This window comes from Hippocampus zosterae, chromosome 21 (assembly GCF_025434085.1).
Source record: "Hippocampus zosterae strain Florida chromosome 21, ASM2543408v3, whole genome shotgun sequence".
Lineage (NCBI taxonomy): Eukaryota > Metazoa > Chordata > Actinopteri > Syngnathiformes > Syngnathidae > Hippocampus > Hippocampus zosterae.
In genome coordinates, this window is record NC_067471.1 from 7676119 (window position 1) to 7699718 (window position 23600).

The 23600-nt window shown below is 46.9% G+C and overlaps 5 protein-coding genes across 11 annotated transcripts; 2 read left to right on the forward strand and 3 right to left on the reverse strand.

The window, feature by feature from the left end:
- Positions 1-454: 454 nt before the first annotated feature.
- Positions 455-5067, reverse strand: prdm4 (PR domain containing 4). Of its 6 annotated transcripts, none has more exons than XM_052055178.1 (12): positions 4993-5067; positions 4643-4702; positions 4416-4568; positions 4157-4345; positions 3315-4046; positions 3075-3224; positions 2870-2988; positions 2682-2767; positions 2465-2592; positions 1379-1879; positions 1081-1249; positions 455-987 (listed from the first exon to the last, which is right to left on the reverse strand). In XM_052055178.1, exons 3-12 carry the CDS (start codon positions 4528-4530, stop codon positions 639-641), a joined length of 2538 nt encoding a protein of 845 aa, XP_051911138.1. In that variant the 5' UTR covers positions 4531-4568; positions 4643-4702; positions 4993-5067; the 3' UTR covers positions 455-638. The 6 variants fall into 6 exon arrangements, with proteins under 6 accessions (XP_051911138.1, XP_051911141.1, XP_051911139.1 ...); XM_052055181.1 differs by having other exon boundaries at positions 4416-4531; positions 4993-5042; XM_052055179.1 differs by lacking the exon at positions 4643-4702 and having other exon boundaries at positions 4993-5039.
- A 515-nt stretch (positions 5068-5582) lies between these two features.
- On the reverse strand, positions 5583-15161 carry sapcd1 (suppressor APC domain containing 1). 2 transcript variants are annotated; one of them, XM_052055216.1, is made up of 6 exons: positions 15024-15161; positions 14583-14651; positions 8470-8606; positions 7807-7977; positions 7532-7672; positions 5583-7410 (listed from the first exon to the last, which is right to left on the reverse strand). In XM_052055216.1, the coding sequence occupies exons 3-6, from the start codon at positions 8572-8574 to the stop codon at positions 7300-7302; spliced, it is 528 nt and encodes a 175-aa protein (XP_051911176.1). In that variant the 5' UTR covers positions 8575-8606; positions 14583-14651; positions 15024-15161; the 3' UTR covers positions 5583-7299. The 2 variants fall into 2 exon arrangements, with proteins under 2 accessions (XP_051911176.1, XP_051911175.1); XM_052055215.1 differs by lacking the exon at positions 15024-15161 and having other exon boundaries at positions 14583-14771.
- On the forward strand, positions 5621-6107 carry LOC127593639 (achaete-scute homolog 4). The gene has a single exon (XM_052055219.1). The coding sequence runs from the start codon at positions 5621-5623 to the stop codon at positions 6083-6085; it is 465 nt and encodes a 154-aa protein (XP_051911179.1). The 3' UTR covers positions 6086-6107.
- On the forward strand, positions 12760-17553 carry LOC127593638 (cyclin-dependent kinase inhibitor 1-like). The gene is made up of 3 exons (XM_052055217.1): positions 12760-12923; positions 15051-15505; positions 15600-17553. Exons 1-3 carry the CDS (start codon positions 12913-12915, stop codon positions 15656-15658), a joined length of 525 nt encoding a protein of 174 aa, XP_051911177.1. The 5' UTR covers positions 12760-12912; the 3' UTR covers positions 15659-17553.
- Positions 16819-22812, reverse strand: slc37a3 (solute carrier family 37 member 3). The gene is made up of 14 exons (XM_052055200.1): positions 22682-22812; positions 21935-22168; positions 21468-21582; positions 21290-21382; positions 21142-21225; positions 20892-21037; positions 20581-20677; positions 20072-20156; positions 19789-19985; positions 19569-19710; positions 19350-19451; positions 18935-19134; positions 18777-18842; positions 16819-18614 (listed from the first exon to the last, which is right to left on the reverse strand). Exons 2-14 carry the CDS (start codon positions 22009-22011, stop codon positions 18522-18524), a joined length of 1497 nt encoding a protein of 498 aa, XP_051911160.1. The 5' UTR covers positions 22012-22168; positions 22682-22812; the 3' UTR covers positions 16819-18521.
- Positions 22813-23600: the final 788 nt, after the last annotated feature.

The window sequence follows — 23600 nt, forward strand, 5'->3', positions numbered from 1 at the left end:
AACTCTGTCGCCTTTATAAACGTATACGATGAAATAGTACGCCAAGGTTTAGAAAGGCAAATCGTTCCATGCCCCCCCCTGCTCTCCCCTGACCCGGAAGCAGAACTACGTACGTCCGGGCTTTCCCGGATGTTGTCCCTTTCGCCAGACAAATTTAGAATTAATTACTGTAATGACAAATACAATAAATATATCCGCCCACTACTGGCCAACTCTGTCGCCTTTATAAACGTATACGATTAAAATATTTATATGATACATCGGGAAAGCCCGGACGTACGTATTCTGCTTCCGGGTCAGGGGAGAGCGGAAAAAAAACATGGAAAGAGTTTTTTTTTCTTCTCAACAGTCATGGCATTTTCCAGAATTTTGCATAACTGTTACCCAGCGTCCAACTTGTATTGAATGTTACACAACAACACAAAAACGATAAATACTTCTTCACACAAAAATGAGTCAAAGGCAGAAAATGAGAGCTTTTATGCACCTACATCAAAACTAGACAAGTCAAAAGTTGAGTCTTTTAGCAGCACTGATATGGTTGTGATATTCAACATGAATGTAAAATAATATTTGAAAAATGAGAGGTAAACATTAGTGTAATGTATGCCAGTCAATAAATTAATATGACTCCATAGTCAATGAGGGGGTGACAGTGATTTTTCAGAGTTATATCCTCCAACGTCTTCACTCCTGCCTGAGTCCAAAAGTCTCTCCCCTCCTCTGCCCCCGCTATTCTCGGCTTCCTCCTCCTCCTCTTCATCGTCCTCCTCCTCATCCACGTGTCGCTCCTTCCGGGACGAGCGCTCCGCCTTGGGCCCCTTGCATATCTTGAGGTGGCGTGTGAGGTGGTACTTGGTGAGGAAGGCCTTGTGGCATTTCTCGCAGACAAAGTCCCGGCGGCCCTCGTGGGAGTTCATGTGCTTCTTCAGGTGGTTGGGCTTCAGGAAGTGCTTGTTGCATTTGGGGCACTGAATCCGACGCTCGCTGTGAAGTCAGTAAAAAGTTAGAAATGCAAAAAAAAAAAAATAATAAGAATACTAAATCTGATGGTTGCGGAGTGGAAAGTGACGGACGTACTGGGTGTGAGAAAACATGTGCTGATTCAGGTCGTGCTTTCGGATGAACATCCGCTCGCAAAGGTCGCACTTGAGTTTCTCTGCGCCGGTGTGGATGAGCATATGAGACGCCACGTGGGACTTTTGCGTGAAGGACTTCTCGCAAACCGTGCACCGATAGTTCTTCTGACCTGTTTACGGCAGAAGGAAAGAACATCAACAAGTCATAACTAGAAAAAAAAAAAAAAAACTCAGCTTTATATAGTTCACAGAATTGTGAGGCAGAACACACCAAAGGTGGCAAATGAAGTCATACACACCTGTGTGTATTTTGAGGTGCATCCTGAGGTTGCTGGGATCACTAAAGGCCTTGCTGCAGTATTCGCACTTGTGCGGCTTCATGCCAACGTGCCCCATGAAGTGCACGTTGAGCTTGGTGGACGTGATGAACGCACGCGAGCACATGCTGCACTTGAATTTCTTTTCCCGCGGATGCCTGGGACCTTTGGCGTTCGTTCTGGAGCTGCCGACGCTTGAGTTCTGACTGGCGTTCAGGGTGTCCCCGTTGGTCGGTCCTGTCGCTTGAGGCCACGGAGAGGACGAAGAGCTTGACGTGCCGTTGGTGAGCTTTGCATCTGGTTGCGTCGGCGGCGCTTGCTGCTGCTCTCGCTGAAGCGGGTGCTCCCGTTGTGGTGGGCTGTGGCTGTGAGGGAGCTGGATGTGGTCAGGGTTGCTGCTCATGTGAGGCTTGAGGTCCGAAAAAGAGGAGCAGTCTTTGGCACCGCACTGGCAGAGCTGAGCCTCGGGTAAAGGAGGAACACCTGGATACAAGATGGAGGGTTCAGCAGACGGTATGTACGAAAATTGTCAGCGGCAGAGAAAGTAAAGGAGGTGTTGTGGAGGAAGGTGCTTATCTGTATTAATTACAAGTTATGATTACAGTAGTTTTTTTTAAATCAGCATAATATTTTTTTTATCACCACACAGTTTAACATTCATTCATTCATTCATCTTCCGAGCCGCTTGAGCCTCACTAGGGTCGCGGGGGGTGCTGGAGCCTATCCCAGCTGTCTTCGGGCAGTAGGCGGGGGACACCCTGAATCGGTTGCCAGCCAATCGCAGGGCACACAGAGACGAACAACTATCCACGCTCACATTCACAACTAGGGACAATTTAGAGCGTTCAATCAGCCTGCCACGCATGTTTTTGGAATGTGGAAGGAAAACCGGAGCACCCGGAGAAAACCCACGCAGGCCCGGGGAGAACATGCAAACTCCACACAGGGAGGCCGGAGCCGGAATCGAACCCGGTATCTCTGCACTGTGAAGCCGACGTGCTAACCACTGGACTAGCGGGCCGCACAGTTTAACATATTAGAGCAAAATAATGAATAAGAAAGACTGACCCATGAGTCGGCAGTATTCCCGGCTGTAGTAGAAGCGCAGCTCCTCGTCCGGGTGGATCTCCGTGGTCGTGCAGAAGAAGAGCTTCCCGTTGGATGAGTAGGCGACCAGGTTCTGCTCTTCGCGACTCCTACGAGGATTCCATTTGAGACGTAAATTCATCAATCACGAAGCGCTCATTTTAGGACGAAATGTTGCCTGGAGACAGCTTGTTCATACCTTGCCCTGTGTACAAACATCATCCAGTTGCATTCGTTCTCATCTGCCGTCACCATGTAGAACTCCAGCACATTGTTGTGGTACATCTGTCACGATCAAGCGTTCTTCCTTAACGTACGCTTTTATGTTCCGGGTCAATTTGACCCAAGCCAAGAAGCATATCCTCGTCATAATTCATGGTAGCCAACCTTCCAAATCTGAGGCGTGTCCTTTTCCGCCCAGTCAGAGAGATCGACGCTGCTACAGTGCTGGCCAACCATGGGTCCGAAGCAGGTCCTCGCTGGGATGACGTCGCGTGCAAAAACACCTGACGCAAGCAGCAATAATGAGATAAACATATTGTCGGAATGCCAGCGCACTGAAAGTCTACCGGCGTCTTTTTGGTTCTCTTACCGAGCGGCTCGTCGGCTACGGAGATGCGCAGGCAAAGTGGACGCGGGATGGAGAGGCGAGCCCGGCTTTGGATGGGCGTGTCTGGGATGAATGTGACCGGGCCGTGCTCCGGGCAGTCTGAGGTATACGAGCGCTCGCACAGAGTGCACCCTGAGTGACGAAGATGATGAGAGCAGCACATTTTGATTATTCCCCCCCCCCCCCCCCGCATCCGTTTTTTTTTATTGCAAAGATACTTACAAATGGTGTAAGCAGTAACCATGCTCTCCTTGTTGGGGCTCGAATCCTCCAGTTGCAGACTGGAGTTGACCAGCACTAAATTGTTCTCCGGACCCAGCGATACCTCCGTGGTGATGGGCGAGACATTCACCGAGTCGAGCCCCATTCCCGAGTGCCCGTGGAGGGACACGGGCCCCAGCTGACCCTGGTCGGCCATGGAGCTGGTGAGCACCACGCTAACAACGCCGGAATTCAGCTCCCCGTTCGGGTGGAGCTGGTCCCCGAGTCCTCCCGCTGCTCCTGCGCCCGCATTGCCCACGCGGCCCCCCATGTGATCCGGTTCCATTACCACGGGGAGTTCCAGCACAGGGGGTCCACCATGCAGGGGCATGACCCCGCCGGAGGAGTCCACCCCAGACAGGGGCTGGCTCCCGCTATCAGACACCGGGACCACCCCGACTCCGTCCATGGAGGCCAGCTCCTCTCCCATTCTGTCCGGGCTGTTGTCGCGAGACTCCATTGCTAACCCTGCAGAGTCCAAATCATGGGTGCCGGTCTGGTGGAGGTCTCCTTGGCCGCTGACTTGTCTCGAGTCCAAGGGCACCAAGCCCTGCTCCAGCGGGCCGCCCGCTCCGCTGTAAGGGTCGAGACCCGAGGGGTTGTTGCTGGCCACAGAGAGGGTCCCGTCCATGTTGAGGCTGCTTGGATGGATGTACTGAGGCGGCGGACGGTCAGCCAAATAGGACAAAATACCTAAAGCAACACAAATGTTTTTACTTTCAGTGAAACGCCGCACGTATGCACTCATCCGATAAAGTGACATTACAGACTTATTTCTCCTTTAAATGGGAAGAATCACCTACCCGGTAAAATGTGTCTGAAGTAGCTGCTCTCCAAGTGGGGGTAAGGAGGAGGTGGCAGGGAATAATTCCTATCCGGGAGGCCGCACATGACTCCTCGATCCCCCAGAGGGCCCATGGGCAGCATGAGGGACAACGCGGAGGGAAGGGAGCCTAAAGACGGACCCAGGCTGGGGATGGCAACTGGCATCCCTGCAACGAAATACACAGAGTAATTCAACAATAATGCAGAACGCAACAAATGGAGTTCGTGTTATCTTACCTGGGGTGGGGATGGTGTTATGGGGTGGTGAGGTGGCCAGGCCTAAGTGGCTCGCACTCACCGAAGGCACACTCAGCTGGTCCATGCCCACTGGACTCAGGTTCATGTCATTCATCCTACAACATTGTCACTTATAAGACCTGCATTTTTCACCTTCAGAAACAAACAAACACAAAAAAAATCCAAGTCATGGCAAGGCTACATCAGTACTAACAACATTAGCATACCTGAAATCAACAGCTTCTTTCCGTCAGTAAACCAGACATGGCTGGCTTACATATTGGAACCTGTAAAGTATGAAAAAAGACTATTTCCACTTGCATTCGGACGAATTTACGAACCAAAGCATACTGCAACCAGCTACAGTAGTTTGTTTATCACACTGCTAACTGAGCGTTAGCATAGCTCTCGATGACTATTCTTCTTCCGCAAAACGGGACGACGTGTTCCGGTTCAAAAAAACGAATATACACATGTGACGAATCGCGATCAAATGTGAGGCCATTGGTTAAAAAAAATAGACGAGTGGATTGAGGGAAAAAGTCGTACAAAAAATAATAAACCAACAGTGTCATACCATTCGCCTGATTGGGGGCGTAGCAGCACTCTTCTATTGCGCATGCGCAGTGATAAACCAGCCTTGGTAAAACGTCATCAACTCGATATTCCTGCGCATGAGCAGTAAAACCTAGCTGGGCTGCACTTGCGCATGCGCAGTGAAGCTCAGGGAGAGTGACGTTGCTCCCCTACGTTTTATTAATTTCCGCGCATCTGGGCGATTGTAAATCAGCTCATGTTACTTTTTGCGCAGTAATTATGTGTTTTAAAATACATACAACATAAATTCACAAGATGTCGCCATTTTAAGAATACAATTCAATGCCCAGATAAGTGTTATCATAGTGAGATGTGGGTCGCAGTTGCAAAAGACGGAAGAAAAAGTTATCTCGGTTGCAAGATCTCCTCCCCAAATCACACCCACCACAGTGTGCCATGAAAACGCTCGAATAAACCGTAACAAGTTGTCACACAGACTCAAGTTCTAACCGAGAAGAGACTTTTGCAGTTTTATTCAATTTGTGTTTTAAAACAAACTTGGGATGAGCTAAAAGCCACAACAATAGGGTAAGTTTCATTTACTTCATGCAAATAACGACACGTTTGCAATTAGGCACTAATTACATTTATTTTCAGGGGGGGAAATAATGTCTTATCACAATGAGGGGATGGAGCACATTCCTTATATTCCTCCACTGGCGCTCCACTGCTTCTCCGTGGACATCAACGGAGCGCACCCCCATTTCGGTCTTCCCTCCTTCCACCTGGAGCCGGCTTACCTGGACCGTGTCCACCGCAGCCCCAAGTTGCCATACGGAGGAGGGCTGCACTATTACCCGTGTCCCGGTCCGGTGAGCGTGTGTGAATACGCGTTGGAACCCGCGTTTATTCGCAAGAGGAACGAGAGGGAGCGCCACCGGGTGCGCTGCGTCAACGAGGGCTACGCGCGCCTCCGGGAGCGCCTGCCGAGGGAGTTTGACGACAAGAGACTCAGTAAGGTGGAGACACTCCGGGCCGCCATCGACTATATTAAACACCTGCAGGGCCTTTTGGACGTGAACGTAGCCGGGATATCACTGGAAGCTGGCCACAAACGGCCCAAATGCCAGTGAGGACGTTGGCGACTATTTTTTTTTTTCGAAGTGAGGACATAAAAAAAAAAAAAAAAAATCAACTGCATTAGGCAAGGAGGCTTGAATAAAAAACAGACACGACAAGGAATGAGGAAAGTGAATCTAAGGAGAAAGTAGTTTGGAAGTGGGGGACTGCATCCTATATTTGCAGTGTTTCGTACCTACTTTTGGCCCACCCTTCCGCCTCACTGCATGAAGCTCGAATGCAATGGAGAAAAAAAAATCCCTTTAAAAACCTATTTTTGAAAGGAACAACTTCTCGAAGAAAGTGTAAATAATGTGTAAATATAAAGCCAATATTTTGCATTTTCTGGCTTTCTTTTGTCGCAACACGCGGTACAAATCTGTCAGACAGTTTATGAGGGACCCCTATATCTTGCCAGCGCCTCAGACCTGCACGGAAGCGACTTCACATTGAGACCAAAGCCACAAAATTGGAAGCAAAAAATAAAATAAAATAAACCCACAAGATTGACATTGTACGTACAGGATTTGGACATACCCGTATCGAGCGCATGTTAGCTGAACCGTGAGGCGTGACATACCCAAAACAAAATTGTGTGCCGTGTGAATTGGATCCGGTAAATCGTCAAGTGCTGGTACCCTGGCCTTGATGGATGGTTCACTTGCGCGGTGAGGTAGAGAGCATGAAGCTACTTAAATGAAAGCCTCCTTCATAAAGGATGTTTTCTTTTTGGATGCGCACGGGCTGATCCTAATCGGATTCCTTGCAGGAAGTGTGCAGAAGGGCTCATTTGGGCATGACGGAGAGGTGAGACATTTCTATTCCGATACAATTTAAGCCCTCTGCACCTATAATGCAATAAAGTGATCATCATCGCAATACTGGTGCAAGACAATTTTTTATTAAATTCACTTTTTTGGGTTGTACTCTGGCCGAGTGTGTGTGTGTGTGTGGGGGGGGGGGGGTAATGGTAAGAGGAGGTCGCCTTGAAATTCCCGTAGACTTGCGTGATGCCTCCTTTAGATAAAGTTTATCAGCACAACTACGATCAGTACGGGACCACCGGGACGGGGCGGCGTGTCGAGGCAGAGAGCCCACATGCGCACAACGGAAGCGGAAGATCCCGGACTGACAGGGCTCTATTCAATGCTGGACTTAATTCTTGCCTTATTTCGGTATTTCCAATTTCATCTGTTGGACTCCATCACCTCAAAATGTGTAAATAAAATCAAGGCTTCACAAACCAGTGCGTTGTGGGAAAACAACTGTAGAGTTGTTGGAGGAGCGTGTCATTTTCCATCTCTAATTTGGAGATCTGTTGATTTTTCTGACTCACTTCCTATAAAAAAAAGGAGAGAGAGAGAGAGTCAGCCATTGTTTCCACGGTACGTACACAAGCGTGACATCGAATGTTCATTTAGCGGTTTTACATGCAGAATTTCCCGAATGTTGGTGCCGACCTGTGTGAGTCGGGTGTGCTGCCACCAGAGGGCGCCGTCTGCCGCAGCGTCCCCACTGGTGTCATTGGGCTCAGTCATGACAGAAGCCAGCGATGCGTTCACCCGCTGCACGCGTGAGCTCAGCCAGCAGGAATGGGCCCCCTGTGGGGACACCAAATAACCCGACTCGAGTCGAGTCGGACTGCCGCTTGGAAAATGCCGGGTTCGCACGGTTAAAAAAACGTCTGAAACTCGACTTGCTTGATATTTGCAACAGTCACTCGGGGCCTCGGCACCTTTGCGACGCCTTCCCGGCAGGAGTTGGCCCAACTTTTGGCGTCTGCGTCATCCTGTCGGACCTTGTTCTTTTCGAGCCGATGGCGGTACCAGAGTCGGGCCTGCTCCAGGATCTCCAGACCACAGTATAGGATATCTTTTTCCTTTTCTAGATCCTTGAGATGCTTGATCTAAAAGGCAAAAAGCAAAAGTCCACTCAGTTGGACTCAAAGCACTTTAAAGGTACCGGATACTCGAATTAAACTGAGGAAGACTGAGAAAAATAAAAAAAATAGGTGCGGTGCAAAAATCCATGTGTTCTTCCTGAAGGCACACCACACCCCCTTCAGGTATATTGTGTCAGTGCGTAACGGCTTCCACACAAGCCCGCACTCGCTTGCACTGTCGCCAAAGTGTTTGACGTCTACTTTGTATCAAGTGAAATACGTGAACAGATGGTTTCATTTAAAAGTCACCTTTTGATTAAAACTGTCACCGTATGTTTTGTTATTTTCGTACAGCACTGTGCATAACTCATTCACTCCCAAAGACGGTTTTAAACGTCTTTTCAGACTTGGTCCAGAATTGGCTGGTACTGAATGAGTTAATTTACTGACACCTAACCGAGACTACAAATAAAAGGGGGGAGGACAATACTTTGTTGATCGAGATCCATCACTCACCCACAAGTAGAAGCGAAGCGCGTCCGGGCTGCAGAGGCTGCTCCTGAGTGGGATAAGGACCACCGTGTAGGAGCAGGAGGCAGCAGGAGGACAGGCCATGGACATACAACAGCGCGATGATCAGTTGCAACAACCTCCTGAAAGAGACTTTTTTAAAAAAGGGCCACAGTGACACGTAAGGGATGGGTGGAAACAAAGAGGGAAAAAAAAGAAGAAGAAAGAGCAGCAGGCAGGCACCGACAGCATGGTGCCCCTGGGGCGAGCCAATGAAAAATTCCACATGTCTCCGCCATCACCGCTGAATGGATTGAGTCTGACAACAGAGGTGTAATATTATCACGTTTACCACACTTTAATTATTTATCATGAATTTCTTTTGGCTGGTCCCAGGAATGTGAAGCCCAACAGGGACGAAGACATTCTGCCATGAGGCGTGAGTGACATGCGTCAGGTCGACTTTAACACAGCACTGTGTGGATTTACGAACAGGCTGGAGGTCATCCGCGGAAATGGATTTTTTAAAAACTGCCATTCCCAATTTTCACCAGCAGAGGTAGCTGTTGTCAAGGAAATCAGACCGTATTTTCATAGCAGACATTTTAGGACGACAGTGACGCCAGGAATTTATTGAACATAAGGTGGCGCTACGGCAAGATGGGTCACGTTAAGAGACCCCCCCCCCCACACTATTTTATTAATTTGCTTCACCGAGCTACTTTTGATTTCAATTTTTAGAACCTGTTCTCATACAAACATAAATGCATACCCTTTTACGGACTCTCTTGGCCAAATAGTGCAGCTTTGCGGCGAAGAAAGCCCCCCCCCTTGTTCCTTCCTGCCTCTCACTCACGCACACACATGTTTCCATGCAAACATTCATACCACACACACGCTTTCCAAAATCACCGACGTTTTCTAGGAACTGTGACATGAGAAGAAGGCGGGAAAGCGCCGGGGTACGCCCTCCTTCGGTACTCGGTGAGGCCCAGGAATCTGGTTCAAATATGTCGTCTACAGTAAACAAGCTCCTCAGTGCAGCCAAGCAGAGAACAGGTTGAATATCCTTCAAGGAATTACACTTCGTGTGAATACTTTGGACCCTCTGGCTGGTTGTTATTAAAAAGTCAGGAGGTGGATCGCGACATGCCCCCGAATACCAAAGTTTATTAAAAGTTCCAAGGATGCAGAGTCTGTGGAAAAATTCCCGATAGGGAGAAAAAAAAAAAAAAGCTATTTGGGAATATCAATGAAATCTTTTGCAATCGTTTAAATCACTGGTGGGCAAACATTTGCGGGCTTGAGTTTGTAAAAACAAATTGTTAAAGCGTGTAAGTAAAAAAATAAAAATAAAAAAAGACCAAGTGTGAAACTAATCACAAAAGCGATCAATCCTCTTTTGTGTTTCATCACCAGATTTGTGTGTCGTTTTATACTGCCCCCTGGTGGCCAAGACACACTTCAGACAGAGCAGCACAATGGCCATTGAATGATCAAAACAGTTCTTGAATTATCAAGAGCTGTTTTTTTTAATGCACTTCCTATTGAAGTCATGTTTTGATATAGTACAATACTGTACAGTACTCTTTGTAGTACTCGACGCCCAACTTAACACGCAAACACACGTTATCACGCCGGTACACATGCCAATGCTACAGTACGCGGCTGGGCCCAGACGTGAACCAGATGTTTCACAGAAGGAGATAAGGGCAAAAAAACGCGTCGGCTGAAACACGAGCACCTTTTCGCCTCACCTACGCGCGCACTTTCCTGCTGGCTGTTATGAAGGCCTTCTACAGTCACCCTACTGCTTACACGTGAGGTTTTCATATGCAGCACGTGTCAGCCTATATTTCACCCCTCCCACTACTGCATATGTTCGGAAAGCACTTTTCCTCGAAATCCTGACACTGAGTAGTTCTCAAAGTCGCCGTAGCGAGACCAAACCAAGGCCCCGCCCTCAGACACTTATGCTGGGACGAAAACAACGGATCAATTTACACCCTGCGCGACCTGCCCTTTAACCCCTTTCTTGGCCCCTAATCTGCCAAGCACGCCCACAATCTACCCAACGACAGCGAAAAGCCGCAATGATCCCACGGAAACAACAGCTGATGCTTTAAAAGCGCCGATTAAGGCAAGGAATACCTGTACAGGCTGAAACCACTCGATGGAACTAAAAATGTTTTACACAAGTACCTCAAGGCACCCTGCGCAGCCCCTTTGGGATCCCCTAAACAAACACTGAGGGTATATTTCACTCTGGACCCCCTCCCCCACGTGAACTTTCAACGATATCCAGCTGCACCGCAAATACACACAACCTCTCCATGGCCTTCACAGCTGGGCGAATGCCCCCATGATGCCCCTCACGTAGTTATGGGCGGATTTGAATTTCCCTATAAGCCCCACTCACATTGAAAGCTGTTTAGTGTGAGCCTCACCAGAATTATGGCAAGGTACTGCCCCCCCCCCAAAAAAAATCACCAGGGCGATTCCAATTCTGATGTTGCACTTGAAAAGCCGCTTCTTCCTTTCCAGTTCTTTGGCGTTATTTGTCAACAGTTTCTTCCTCATTCCTGCACTCGGGCGTTGGTAAACAAAGCCCGAGTGGAGGGGAAAAAGCCAATCGATTGTCTGCGGTGTACCGCTTCTCTGTTTTGCCTCTGCAATCGAGAAATGAAAACGGAAAGCCCCAAACGGCACCTGTGAAGCAACGATCCATCCAAACCATCGTTATTATTGCGTCACTAAAAAAAATAAATACATATATCTTTTTTTTAACAAATTATAAATACTGACATAATAAGAGCAAAATAGCGAGATTAATTTTGCTCTTGTTGCTTGCGTTGTGTGAGTTTTTCTCATGTAAAAGACATGCCTCGGCTGCTCCATCATGAGCCCCTAAAAAAGAAAAAACCAGAACAGGGTGCACCAAAAAACACCACCCACTCCAACACCTTAATGAGGACGTTAATCACCGAACTAATCGAAAAGCCTCCGGTGTGGGAGGACACGCGTGTGGACCCCTAATACATCCACTGCAAATCTCATCCTACTGTGACACTTGAATGGAGAGGAAAAAAAAACAGATTAAGTGCTTTTCTTCCATTCACATTGTTGCACAGGACATTTTTTTTTTTGCGGGTGGGGGTGGTTAATTTATTCAAGGGGCAAGACAGCAGAGGGAAAACAATGCTTTCAAATACTGCATCGCCGAGTGTAAAGCACACAGTACTGGATTAGGAAATGTGGCGGAGTGGGGAAGGGGCTGGGGGGGGGCGAAGACAACAAGAAGAGGATTAGGATTTTAATGCAGTATGCGCAGTAAACTGGGTGTAAATAAACAGGTCAGAGTGCGGACAAACACTTTGCGGCCTCGCACTAGCCAAGGCGCGGCCCCCTCAAATATGACAATGTATAAAGAGCCACTTGATACACAGATTAGCGGCCGATTAGGGAATCGGGTCAGCATTTGCTAACTAACCATTATGTGACGGCATGAGAGAGCTCAAATTGCACAGGTCTCAGGTTCTGAAACAGTTGCTTCATTAAGGGACGTCAACCAAAACCGGGGCCACGCCTTCCACTCCCCCTTTTCAGCCCCTCCAACGGCGTGATGAATGTTTTTCAACAAGGACGCATTCCATCGGAGTGACATAAGAACTCCTATAGCTGCTGGCTGTCACACGGAAACAACGTCCTCGCAATGAAGGCAAAACACTTTTGTCTGTTTTGAGGTCATGACGATTTCCAGCCACTTCAAGAAAAGGCGCGAGACCCGCTGGCTGACTAAACGCTTGGGTTAAAAATAGCAAAATGATGTGTGTGGAAACATAAGCGAACCGTGTTGACTCCTACTTCTAACCTTGGAAAAAAAACACCTGCGTCATAGTGGATAAGAGGATCGCATTTAGTGTGGAGTAATGGCGCCAGACACAAGGTGTCATCACGGAAGGTCAAGAGAGCCAATGAGGAAGGATAGGACTGCCGTAAAAAGCTGAATTCTCACTGCAACGTATCAGAATATACTTGCAACTTATGTTTATTATAACCTAGTTCAACTTTCCTTATGGTTTCATTTGTTAGACGCGGGTCACTTGGTGAAGTCAGAAAGCTGACTTATTAGTCTCGCCTCTAGTAGTTTCCTATGCAGCCGACATGTTTATTTTCCTGTCTATACATCTGCACATTGTGTTCTAAAAAGTGTGCTCACGTTGCAATGCAACGTGACTGGAGGAGGTGGGCGCGGCTCCAGAAAAAAAAAAAAACGTGATGCAAGGCCAACACGAGAATGTGTGTCACATTTTGCGGGAGAAGGGAAATGGTAACCCCTGCCAAGTTTCTTTGACCTACTTTCCGTGCAGCGCCCAATGCAGCACAGAGAAGGCACAAGTGAGCACAAGGCAACAACGTCTGGAGCTGCTCTAACTACCATTTTGAAACATGTCAACGGGGTAAGTAATATTTTCAAATATTTTTTATACTTCTACTCTTTCACTACTTTTAGTTTTAGTTGTCAATTAGTTTTTTCCCCTCCTTCAACTTTTTCGTCTTTTTCCCCCTCGCCCGTCGTCATTTCACTCGTTGCTGCGTTTAATTGTATTACGGTCATTTCAGCGTTGTTCGAAGTTAACAGTCCTACGATGTATTTTTTTACGGAATCACGTGACTGACTTCTCGCGTGGGACGGCCCCCACCACGCCGATAGTTATCCCCTCACGCCCTCGTCCCAGTCCACAACAAACAAGCGGGAGAGAAAACGGGACGGGAGTAAGCCTCCTCCGTGGGTTGTAGTCCGACTTCCAACGTGACACTATTTTCTCCGAGCTGGACACGAACACCTCTCAGTCCTCTCACTTTGCGTATTTTTGGCTTGTAAAAAAACACCGTTAGGAATTTTGACATCGTACCGTTTTAGACGTCAATGGTAAGTTTTTGTACTTTTAAATTTGCTTTGGGTCTTTTTCTGCCATATTGTCGCACGTCATGTAATTTAGTTTGGACGTGTTTAACGATATTGCGTGCGATGCTTTGACAAATTGCGGTTTGTTTGTGTGTCGCATCTCATTGACCCAAATCCTCTTGCCAAGTTAACTGCGTCATCGACTAATGCTCGTACAGCCAGTTTTCGTTTCGTGCTACTTTACCGTGTGAAATGTACTTTTTCACTTATTCTCGTTGAGTTTTAAGCTATTTGTCGAATTATGACAACTCGGGCTCGTGGCTACATATTGTACCGTACTGTAACTCGATCTGCGTGACGCGACCACTTCTTTTTTTTTTGTTGTTGACGCAAACAACTTTCTCTGGCGCAGCATAAAGATAATCTAAACGTTGATATGTGACATTTATTCCGGTGCTATACTATTGGCGAAAAACCAAAAAGTCAAGTGCTGTTTCCAGCACTCGTTAACTCTGCGGGTGCCCCTTTCAGTCTGACATGTGCAAAGTGTACATACTGTACTTTCCGTCTGCTCACTGTACTTTCCGAGTAGCACCATGCTCCACCCCCTTTGTTTTTGCACAGGCGTGCGTGCTTGTTATTATTCTTTAATATGCAGACAGACAGGCCTAATTAAGGCGCCGCAGGAGTCATGAATAATCTGATGAACTCCCCTGGTATCCCCCCCCAATAAATCTGAGTCGACCACATTAGATGCAAATTTCATTTGGAGATTACGCACCAATTAGTGGTTATGAGGGATTATCTCACAGTACAAGGAGCCCGTGTTTTTTTGTGCCCTCGTGGACATCATTCATCATTTAGTATGAAATAGATCCAGTGCAAGGAATATTAACATTTTGTTTGCCATACTTAGACAGTGCATGTGTACCTAATCGAGTGTCTGGCGACTGTACAGATAACATAATCTGCTCGAGCATACGTTTTGACGGGCTCAATTTCTCCCGATAAAAGCTACGGGAGAGATTGTGTGTCAAATTGGCTACTTATCGAAATTGTACGTAAAAGCAGAGCTGATGTTCGTTGAACCCAACAGCAGTGTGCTAATTAATTTTGCGGAGGAATGCTGCAGTGCATTCTTCCAGAGCATAGCATACGTGCAACCCCTCACCTTTACTAGAGCCCTTTGACCCAGAGACAGAGTTCTTACCTGCTGCCGTTTTAATTACGCCACATAAACGGTCACATGGTCCAAGCGGGCGACACGGGTGTGATGCTCCTGTAAAATAATTAGCAAAAGTATCATTTGAAAAGGCACTTTTTCTTTCCTATGGGATTTTGCCGTACATGTAATAGTTTTGTTTGTTTTGTGTTAGGATCATGAGCGGTCCTCGGATTTTTTTTTTCTTGCGCTCGACAAATACGCCATGTTAATTTTTTTTTAAAGCTAATACTAAAACTAATAAAAAAACCAAAGCTATCAAAAAAAAAAGAATTCTGCTCTGAAAAGGAATGAAAACCATACAAAAGTCAAAATTAGGTAAAATTAACAAGACTTACAAACCTTGCCCTGGACCCAAAAAGTTAGCAACCCCCTGCTAAGGAACAAAAGGTCAAACCTCATTAGTCGCAAGTGGAACAGAGCTCTCACCTTTGGCCCATATTTGTTGCCCAACAGGGATATGGCGCTGGACACGCCATCAACGTCAATAACCCAGTCAGAAATCTCGCGCCTGGGCGGCGTGGAGGCCCTGAGGTTGAAGGTGGGTCCGGTTCGGAGGAACCTCTTCGGCCCCGTGGACCACCAGCAGCTGCGCGAGGACTTCCAGCGCCTGCTGTGCATGAGCGTCGAGGCGGCCAACAAGCGCTGGAACTACGACTTTGTCAGCGACACGCCGGGAACCGGATCCAACGTCCTGTGGGAGGAGGTCCGCTGTCAGGACGTGCCGGGCTTCTACCGCGGCGGCGTGGCGCGGTCGGGCAAGCCCGTGCGCCGGAGCTCCACCTCGTCGGGCGAGGGGTCCCCGATGTCCAGCAGCTCTTCCGGATCCGGGGACGAGTACCTGGAGGTGACCGCCAGGGAGTACTACCGGCTGCAACGGCCAGAAAAACGCAGACAAGCTTCCATCACGGGTAAATCAACCGATCCAAAAATCCTCATTATAGAAAAAAAATGCAAATGTCGGATGAACTAACCTCTGCGTATGTCCCCCCCCCCTCGCTCCAGATTTCTTCAAGGTGAAGAGGAGGCGGCTTCTATATTATAAGGGCTCATCCCGGCAATAGGAGTGCCACGTCGAGCACGTGTACATATGTAGCATTGAATACATATATTCGATATACTGTTTTCTTTTGCTTTTTCGCTATACTGTGAAAAGATATATTACGTGCACTCTTACGGTCAACAAACGGACCAGGGAGAGGAGTTGTCAAGGGGCGAGTTTAGTTTTGATAAGATGAGTTCCTCTTCCTGGCCCCCCGTGCCACACGGCGTCGTCGTTTCACACCCCCACCAACACGAGGTCAAAACCTCACCCGGGGTAAAAAAAAAAAAAAAAAAAAATCTAAAGAGTTTAATTCGCTCCAGGTTTGTTTGAGATCAACGGTGGAGGTTCAACGATGAGGTCATGTGGTTTGACGAATAATTCCAATCCTAATATTCCTATTTATTTATTTTTACACAATGCTAGATCGTATAAAAAAATTTTTTTAAAGACCCGCAATGTGTAAAACGACGTTAAAAGATGTTTGTGGATCCGCGTGCCATCGCCCCCCAAATTTTTGTGATTACGACTCCACCGTTGCCACGAGGAAATTTCTATTCAACAACACGACGCAAAAAAAAAAAAAAAAACTCACACTCTTGTCTATACTCTCGCTTCTAACTTTGTATTCGTCACCTTAAGGGGTATAATAACATCTTTTGCATTTTGGCGGCAGTCCAAGACAAACCTTACTTCGTTTTGGGTTATTTAGAGCTTGACGCTTTTGAATCATGTAGCATGGAAAATTTTAATGGTATTTTCTCCGTTGAAGATTTTACCCACAAACTACACAATTCAAAATTATGGTTTTAAAAGCCGTAAGTTGGATGAACCCCTCACTACCTCAAATACACACACACACAAAAAAAATGCAGCTCAGGTTGTTTGCCTCTGTTGAGTCAGTCAAGAGAAATTGAAGTGGGGGTGGGAAAGGGAGGGTGGGGGGCTGTCTTTTGTTGTTGATTTTGTAGTCAAAGTCGCAGCGCTCAGTTTCACGTCGGGTAAAAGAGTCAGCGAGGGGCTCGGAGGAGACCTCGGAGGGGGGGGTTGGGGGGGGGGGTGCACTGCTTTTGTTGTCACTCACTTGGCCTTTGAGTTGCTTTGACAGCCGAGTGGGGGGAGGGAGACGCGAGCTAGTCCGAGAAAAAGCTTTGGAGTCCTTTTGAATCAAGGCTTTTAAAATTTTTATTTCTATTTTAAATGACATTATCATGATTAATTATCTGCCTACAGCCCCCATTTTGAATCCCCCAATTTCTCTTTGCTGATTCAACCGCCTCACTAACTGCAAGAATCATTCCCTTGGTTTTAAAAAAGTATATTTCAGAAATATTTTATTGTAGTAGCGTCTACCTTTATATGTGTGTGAGAAACATTTACAAGCTTCTGCTAAAGACAAAAAAAAAATAACTTATTGTGACTTTATATTGTTTGTTGAGAATGATGAAAATCCCTTTTTTTGTAGCTATGACTAATTGTGTCATTTCTGAAATATTTGCACTACAGAGAGATATTTTTGTATTGTAATCTTTAAACCAATAAATACAACACAGAAAAAAATAAATAACTAAAAAGGACTAATCTTTTTGACAGTTCGGCTTTTTCGGTTTCTCACATTTTCCTGCCGGGCGCAATTTCCTCGTTGCCTCATGAAGTCCGTTGGGAAAGATCCAAGCGAGCCTTCATGCAATCTTTGCTGTTCCAATTTATTTGTTGCAGCTTTGCCAGTGTCTTTATTTTTATTTTATTTTTTTGTTTTGCAGTCTTATATAAATGTATGATAATCATTGTATACCGTTTGTCATCATGTCGGACAGAGTCATACATTTGTCTGGAATTGTTGAAGAGATTCTGAATATCGCCGGGATTTTATTTCCTGTGCTCGAATGAATAAAAATACTTTTATGGATTTATGAAGTTGGAGCCTGTGTGGGATTTCTTCTGCGGTCTACGGCACCACCTAGCGGTTGGAAAGTGACACTGCACATTGGCCTCGTTAGGATATTAATTTTAATTTCCCATTTTTTTTAGAATGAATAATATAAAATATTTGTCGTTTTAATGGCAACGAATAGCAGCGAAATCTCACTCGAACACACGCTGTTCACAAGTGTCTTGACACGCTGAGAGCTCGTTTGTGCTTTTATGAAGCCACACAATCAACTTGCAACCCCCTTTTATTTAAAAGAAAAAACGCTCTTTTACAGATTCAAAAGGTGCTGAAATGAACATATAAATAGAGATAAAATACACTTTGCGGAAATTACACATTCTCGCGCCTGTTTGACTTCGACCGAGGTATTTGTGGATGCTCATTGCCACCACGCCCCCCCCCCACAAACCCAGAACAAAGTTTCCGAGTCGTCAGTGGCATGACGCGTGTCGACCACAAGCATTGTGCACCCAATGAGCTTCAGTTCCCGGGACAAGTGCTGGTTAACATCTCATTTAAGTCTCCCCATGGCGTTCGTATTGCAGTCGTATGAGGAAATTGGAATGTGGGCGAAAACAAAGCGAGGACCCAAACCCCTTCAGTGAAAGGATACTTTGTACCTGATTTTAAAATAAACTGAAAAGGCAAAAGTTGCCCACAAAATCTCAAGCCTTTGAGTGCATTATGGATAGAATCTATTTCGGCATGGGCAAGCGTGAATCAAAGATGCCTCCCAAATAACACCACGGTGCTTTTTTTTTTTTTTTTAAGTACATACAACCATTCAGTCCAATTGTCAATGCTGAAGAAAATGCGCACGTTGAGTCTTTTCGAGAGGATGCGATCCCTCTGGTCGTTCTTCAATCTCCGCCGAGGTGGTCGGAGGAAGAAAGGCAAACTCACCGACTGAGCCATTTTCTTTCAAGTAACGTCGGAGGAGCTCCAAAGAGCCTCAGAGCTGGTGATGCCGCGTCTGCCGCTCTCTCCACATGGCCCGCACCTCCGTCACGATCAGGGGTGAGATGAAAAAAATACTGCCCCCTGTCTGCAACATTAAGAACGGGTCATTTCCGCACCTTGAACCTTAATCACGGAAATAAAAAAAAAAACCTGCTAAGGCGTGGTGGCGCTTGTAAGCAATGTAAAATGCCTTTGCTCAATCAAAGGTTGGCAAAAAGCGCGTCAACTATCTACTCGATTGTCTTACCATGACGACGAAGAAGTAGAAGACGGCTATCCAACCCAATTTGCTCTCAATGAGAGACACCAGATACTGGAAAATAAGATTCACGAATGAATCCAATTCCGTTTCATTCCAGGAACCACAAAAAAAAAAAAAAAAAAAAAAAAAGAGCAAAGACATACTTGTCCTCCGGCGGCTCCGATACTCCCTGTGCCATCCACGATGCCGGTGACTGTGGCCAAAGCCTCCCGGCTCCCCCTGATGGCATCCTGTCTCCCCAGGTCGGCGGAGATGGCCGAACCGATCATGTTGGACGGACCTCCGATGAGGAAGCCCGTGACGGCCAGCAAGACGGCGTTGGCCGTCTTGTCGTCCGGCGAGTCTGAAATGCGTGAAGGTAAAGATTCGGGGGGGGGGGGGGGTTACTCGCTTGACGATGGTTCCGAGATTTGTGAGTTATGGGTGAGGGTTATGGATGGCGACTTAAAAAAAGGTCACGTGGCATGAGAAGGCATGCTCAACGTACATACTTTTTTTTTTTTTTTTTTTGAGGGGTGGGGGCCAAAAAGTGACAAGGGAAATAAAGTGACTACTCACGGCTGTACCCCACCAGAGAAGCCATGGCAAGAGTAAGACTTAAGGCCAGCACTGGGGACCGCTTTCCCATGATATCCGTGACCAAACCTTGAACGGTTCCGCCTGACATAAAAAAAAAAAAAAAAAAAAAAGTGAGGTGGGGGGGGGGACAAGATTTCATGATGTGTAAACTCAAACTCCATGATGATCTCCCCCCCCCCCCGCTGGTGCAGCACTCACCGATAATTCCCCCAACGTCATACCACATGGCTAGCCGGTCAGCCTCGACTTCCTTCCAGCCGTAGTTGTTGCTCAGGTAGAAAGGAAGCCAGAAGAAGAAGGAGTAGTTCACCAGCTTCAGACACGCGTACGCCAGTGAGTACTAAAATCAAAGAACAAACAAAACGGGTTAAAACTCAGTCGGGAAATCATTAGCCAGGAAAAGCGCTGGAAAGCTCACCGGCAGAACTCCGGGCAGCCAGAAAGCTTGGAAGAAACCCACGGCTTTTGGGGACTCTTGTCCAGGTTCGTCCTTACGGCGCACCGAGCGGTAGTGAGGCTCGTAAGCATCCTCCTCCGCTTCCTCGTCGCTCATCAGAGGCCTGTGAGTCTCCGTGTCAACCGTGCTGAGTCCCGTCGGACAATCGCCGCCAAGACCTGACCACGCACAAATCATTTTTTTCATGAGCGACGGACGGAAACGAGGCGTCGCGAAAGACGATCCGCCGTCAGGTGCTCCTCACCGATTTCTTGCGGGGAGGTGAGCAGGCCGAAGAAGAGCACGATTCCGCCGGCAAACTGCACCACGGACGTGACCAGGAAGGCGTACTTGCAAAAGAGGACAAGGCGCAACATCCTGATTCATCAACTTTGGATTTTCAAAGTTGAGAAGCTGCTCAAGGTTATTTGTAGAAAAGAGCAAGAGCGACACCTAACGGATAATTCTGTAAATACTCTTTTATGATTATGATCAATGTAAAACACCAAATTATGATAATATAATATTTATAATATTTATTTATATATATTATATATAATATATAAATAATATTATATATAATATAATATTTATTTATAATATAATATTTATTTAAAATTTAAAAAAAAAAAACCTGCCCCAAAAAATGCATTGTCATTTTATCTGTCTCACAATGAAGCAGGAACCGACTACAAATGATGTATTCAAATCCATTTACGAAAAATGTGAACGCAGAGCGCGTCGCAAAAAAAGCCAACCCGCTTTTTCCCTTACCTCGTATCCGTACTTGAGCACGCTGGATGCCAAGAAGGCCCCGAAGATGTTACCCACCGATGCGCACGCGCTCCACAGGCCAAACACGAAGCCGCGCCTGCGCACCATCGCAAAGGACGACAAGCGTTTCATTTTGAGCACCGCCCCCCCCCCACAAGACAAATACAATGACTCCCGCGAATTATCTTTACAAGTCCCGTCGCTACGCCTCAACGGCATCTACGTAGGAGATGACGAATGGTCGCCATTGTGCCAAGTGGATCCCTCTCGACGTGTGTTATCAGAGCACTCGCACACCCGCACACACGCACCCAGTCTTGCCGAACCAGTTGGCCATGACGGCCACCACGCAGGGCCAGACGGTGGACTGCAGCAGGCCGTTCAACACCCACAGGCTACAATAGACGTAGACGTTGTAGATGTGGAGCCACTCGGTCAACGTGCCAAACACAAAGGTCTGCGGACACACGGACATTACGCGGTGAAGGCCTTGCATCCGTCCGCCGTTTCCGTGGTTCAAATATTACGGGCGGGTCCGCGATGATCAGGGGCTCAACTCACCACAGCCGCGGAGCTGCACAGACCGAAGCAGAGCACGTAGCGCAGGTTCACCCGGTCGCCTATCACGCCGCTCAGATACAAACCCTGCATGGAAAGGATAATTATTGATTTCTTTTTCCAAGCATCGCTGGGTTTTAATCTGCCTTACCACAGCATAGGAGAAAAGGAAGATGGAGTCCAGAGCGCCCAGGAAGAGCGTCGCCTGCTGCTCATCGGCAAACAGTCGGTTTTTCTCCCATGTCTGCGACAAACGAAGGCGCGGGTTATAAAATGAGAACCCCCCCCCAACCCCCCCGTTCGTATTTTGAAGAAATACAAATCCGCACCTCGCTGGGCAGGAGAGGGGAAGCGCTGCCATTGTGAGCAGAAGGCGTCCACTGGGCGGAGATGCTCACTTTCACATTGCTGAACGTCTTCCTGGAGGCATGCAGGAACACATAGCTGGGACGGGGGGGAGAGAAAAGGGATTTCAATTAATTTATATAACCAGGACTGGAAGGCACAGGACTAAAATAAACCCGTTTGTGTGAGAACCCCCCCCCCCGCCCCCCAAAAATAAACAACCACTTTTTTTCCCTGCTACGCCCATTGGAAATCAATATACATAGTTCACACTATCCTGACAACATGTGCCTCGAAGCCTTTTGACCCGCAGAAATTCCTTACATGGATTCACACTTTGTTTTGAATCTGCATTCCAGAAGTCTGTTGGCATACATCCCAAACACACACAAAACACCCACCTGTCATGCGCCTAGCAGTAAAAATAAGACACCAAAAATTCAAAAATTACCTAAAAAAGGTGAGCAGGAACGCAACCAGGTGATGATGGGTGTACTGTGACAGGTAGCCACAGCATAAGGGAGGCATCACAGGGGGTGAGACCGGTGAGAGGAGGAGAATTTGGAGGTTGATCCTAGGAGGTGGGGATCTTCAGGAGGTAGGGGGGGGCGAGGAAGGACGGGAAGGGAGTCGAGCTAAAAGGCCGGGCGGGACAGGCACATCACAGGGGTAGATGGGACGGTGACTGGAAGGAGCAAAGGAAATGTTAAACGCCGCTTTGGAACACCAGCTTTCAATTTCCAAGCGGTTTTATTTGTGCGCGTCCAGGTTTAATTTTTTTGCAATAAAATGTCATTTTATACTCTCGCACTTGCACCAGGAAGTGAAAGCAATGAGAGTGCTTGCTGTCCATATGGCTCACTCGATGCTCTGACTTTTGCTCTGTCTCGCTGTGTGCAGGAAATGACCGCAATAAAATACGATTGCGTGTGGCTTGCTGTACCTCGAACGCACAATTAACTGTACAAAATTCGAAATGTTTCAGTGACGCTCTTCAAATCATTTGTTTATTTAGGCACACAATGACAAGCCCACTTGGTGAATTTAAAAGGGTACCACTTGGCCGCCCAACAGGAATATGTTCAAATTTATTTTTTTTTTTGGGCGGGGGAGATAGAAAGTGCTTTCACGTCCAATAATTCGAAGAACGAACAATTTTTCTAGACCGACGGCAAAAGAAAACACCGACGGTTCTTACCTTCCTGCTCGCGTTTCAGCGTATAAGCTAGCAGGTAGCGCGCTTTGGCCATAAACATCTGTTTACAGTGCAGCCACGTCATTGTGACGTCACTGCGGGTTTGCGCGTGGCTAGGGGGGCTACCGCCGCCAGCAGGCCAGGGGTTGAATTACATCATAAAGGCAGAATTATTTCTGCATTAAAATGTAGAGGTTGCCAAGGTATTCACGCTGTACAGATTGTATAAAAAAGGAAAGAATTTGGTAGATTAGGAATTCAACACATTCACTTCAGTAAAAGTCAGTTTTACAGTAGCCATATCGATAACTTCATCTCCGCGTGCCAAATAGTTCTCTCCCTTCTATTTGCTATTTTCATGCTCATATTGAGAAGGAGAAAAAAAACCACGCAAAAAATGCTAAATTAACCGCTGAAGAAAAAAAACCCCAGAACAAATAGCTTATCTGTATGCGTTTTTCAGATTAGCCGGGAGGATGTTTCTTTTTAGGGTGGTGCAGAACCACCAGTCAAATTATTTCTGGAGCCAACATCAAACAATTCTTTTACGCAAGGATGAGGAATAGTTTCCTCCTCAAAATCTGTGGCGTGATAGTCGTTTACAAATCCATGCCTATCAACGATATTTGAAATTAAATACATGAATGGGGGAAAAAAAAACGCGCATTTAATACAGCTTTAATTCCTGTAGCCTGCATGTGACGTGTGCAACTTCCCTAGAGAAAGAGAGAGCGAGTTCAGGCTCTGTGCAGAGCTCGTGAATGACAGTAGATGGATGTGGAGGACCAAATGAATGGAGCTAGGAAGAAGAATTCTTTTGGAAAGCAAATGTCGACAAGTCACAATGATGGAAACTTTTAATGGAACATTCAGCGCATCGAGTCCTCTTTTTTTGCACGAGGAGAGTGTATTGCACCTGGAG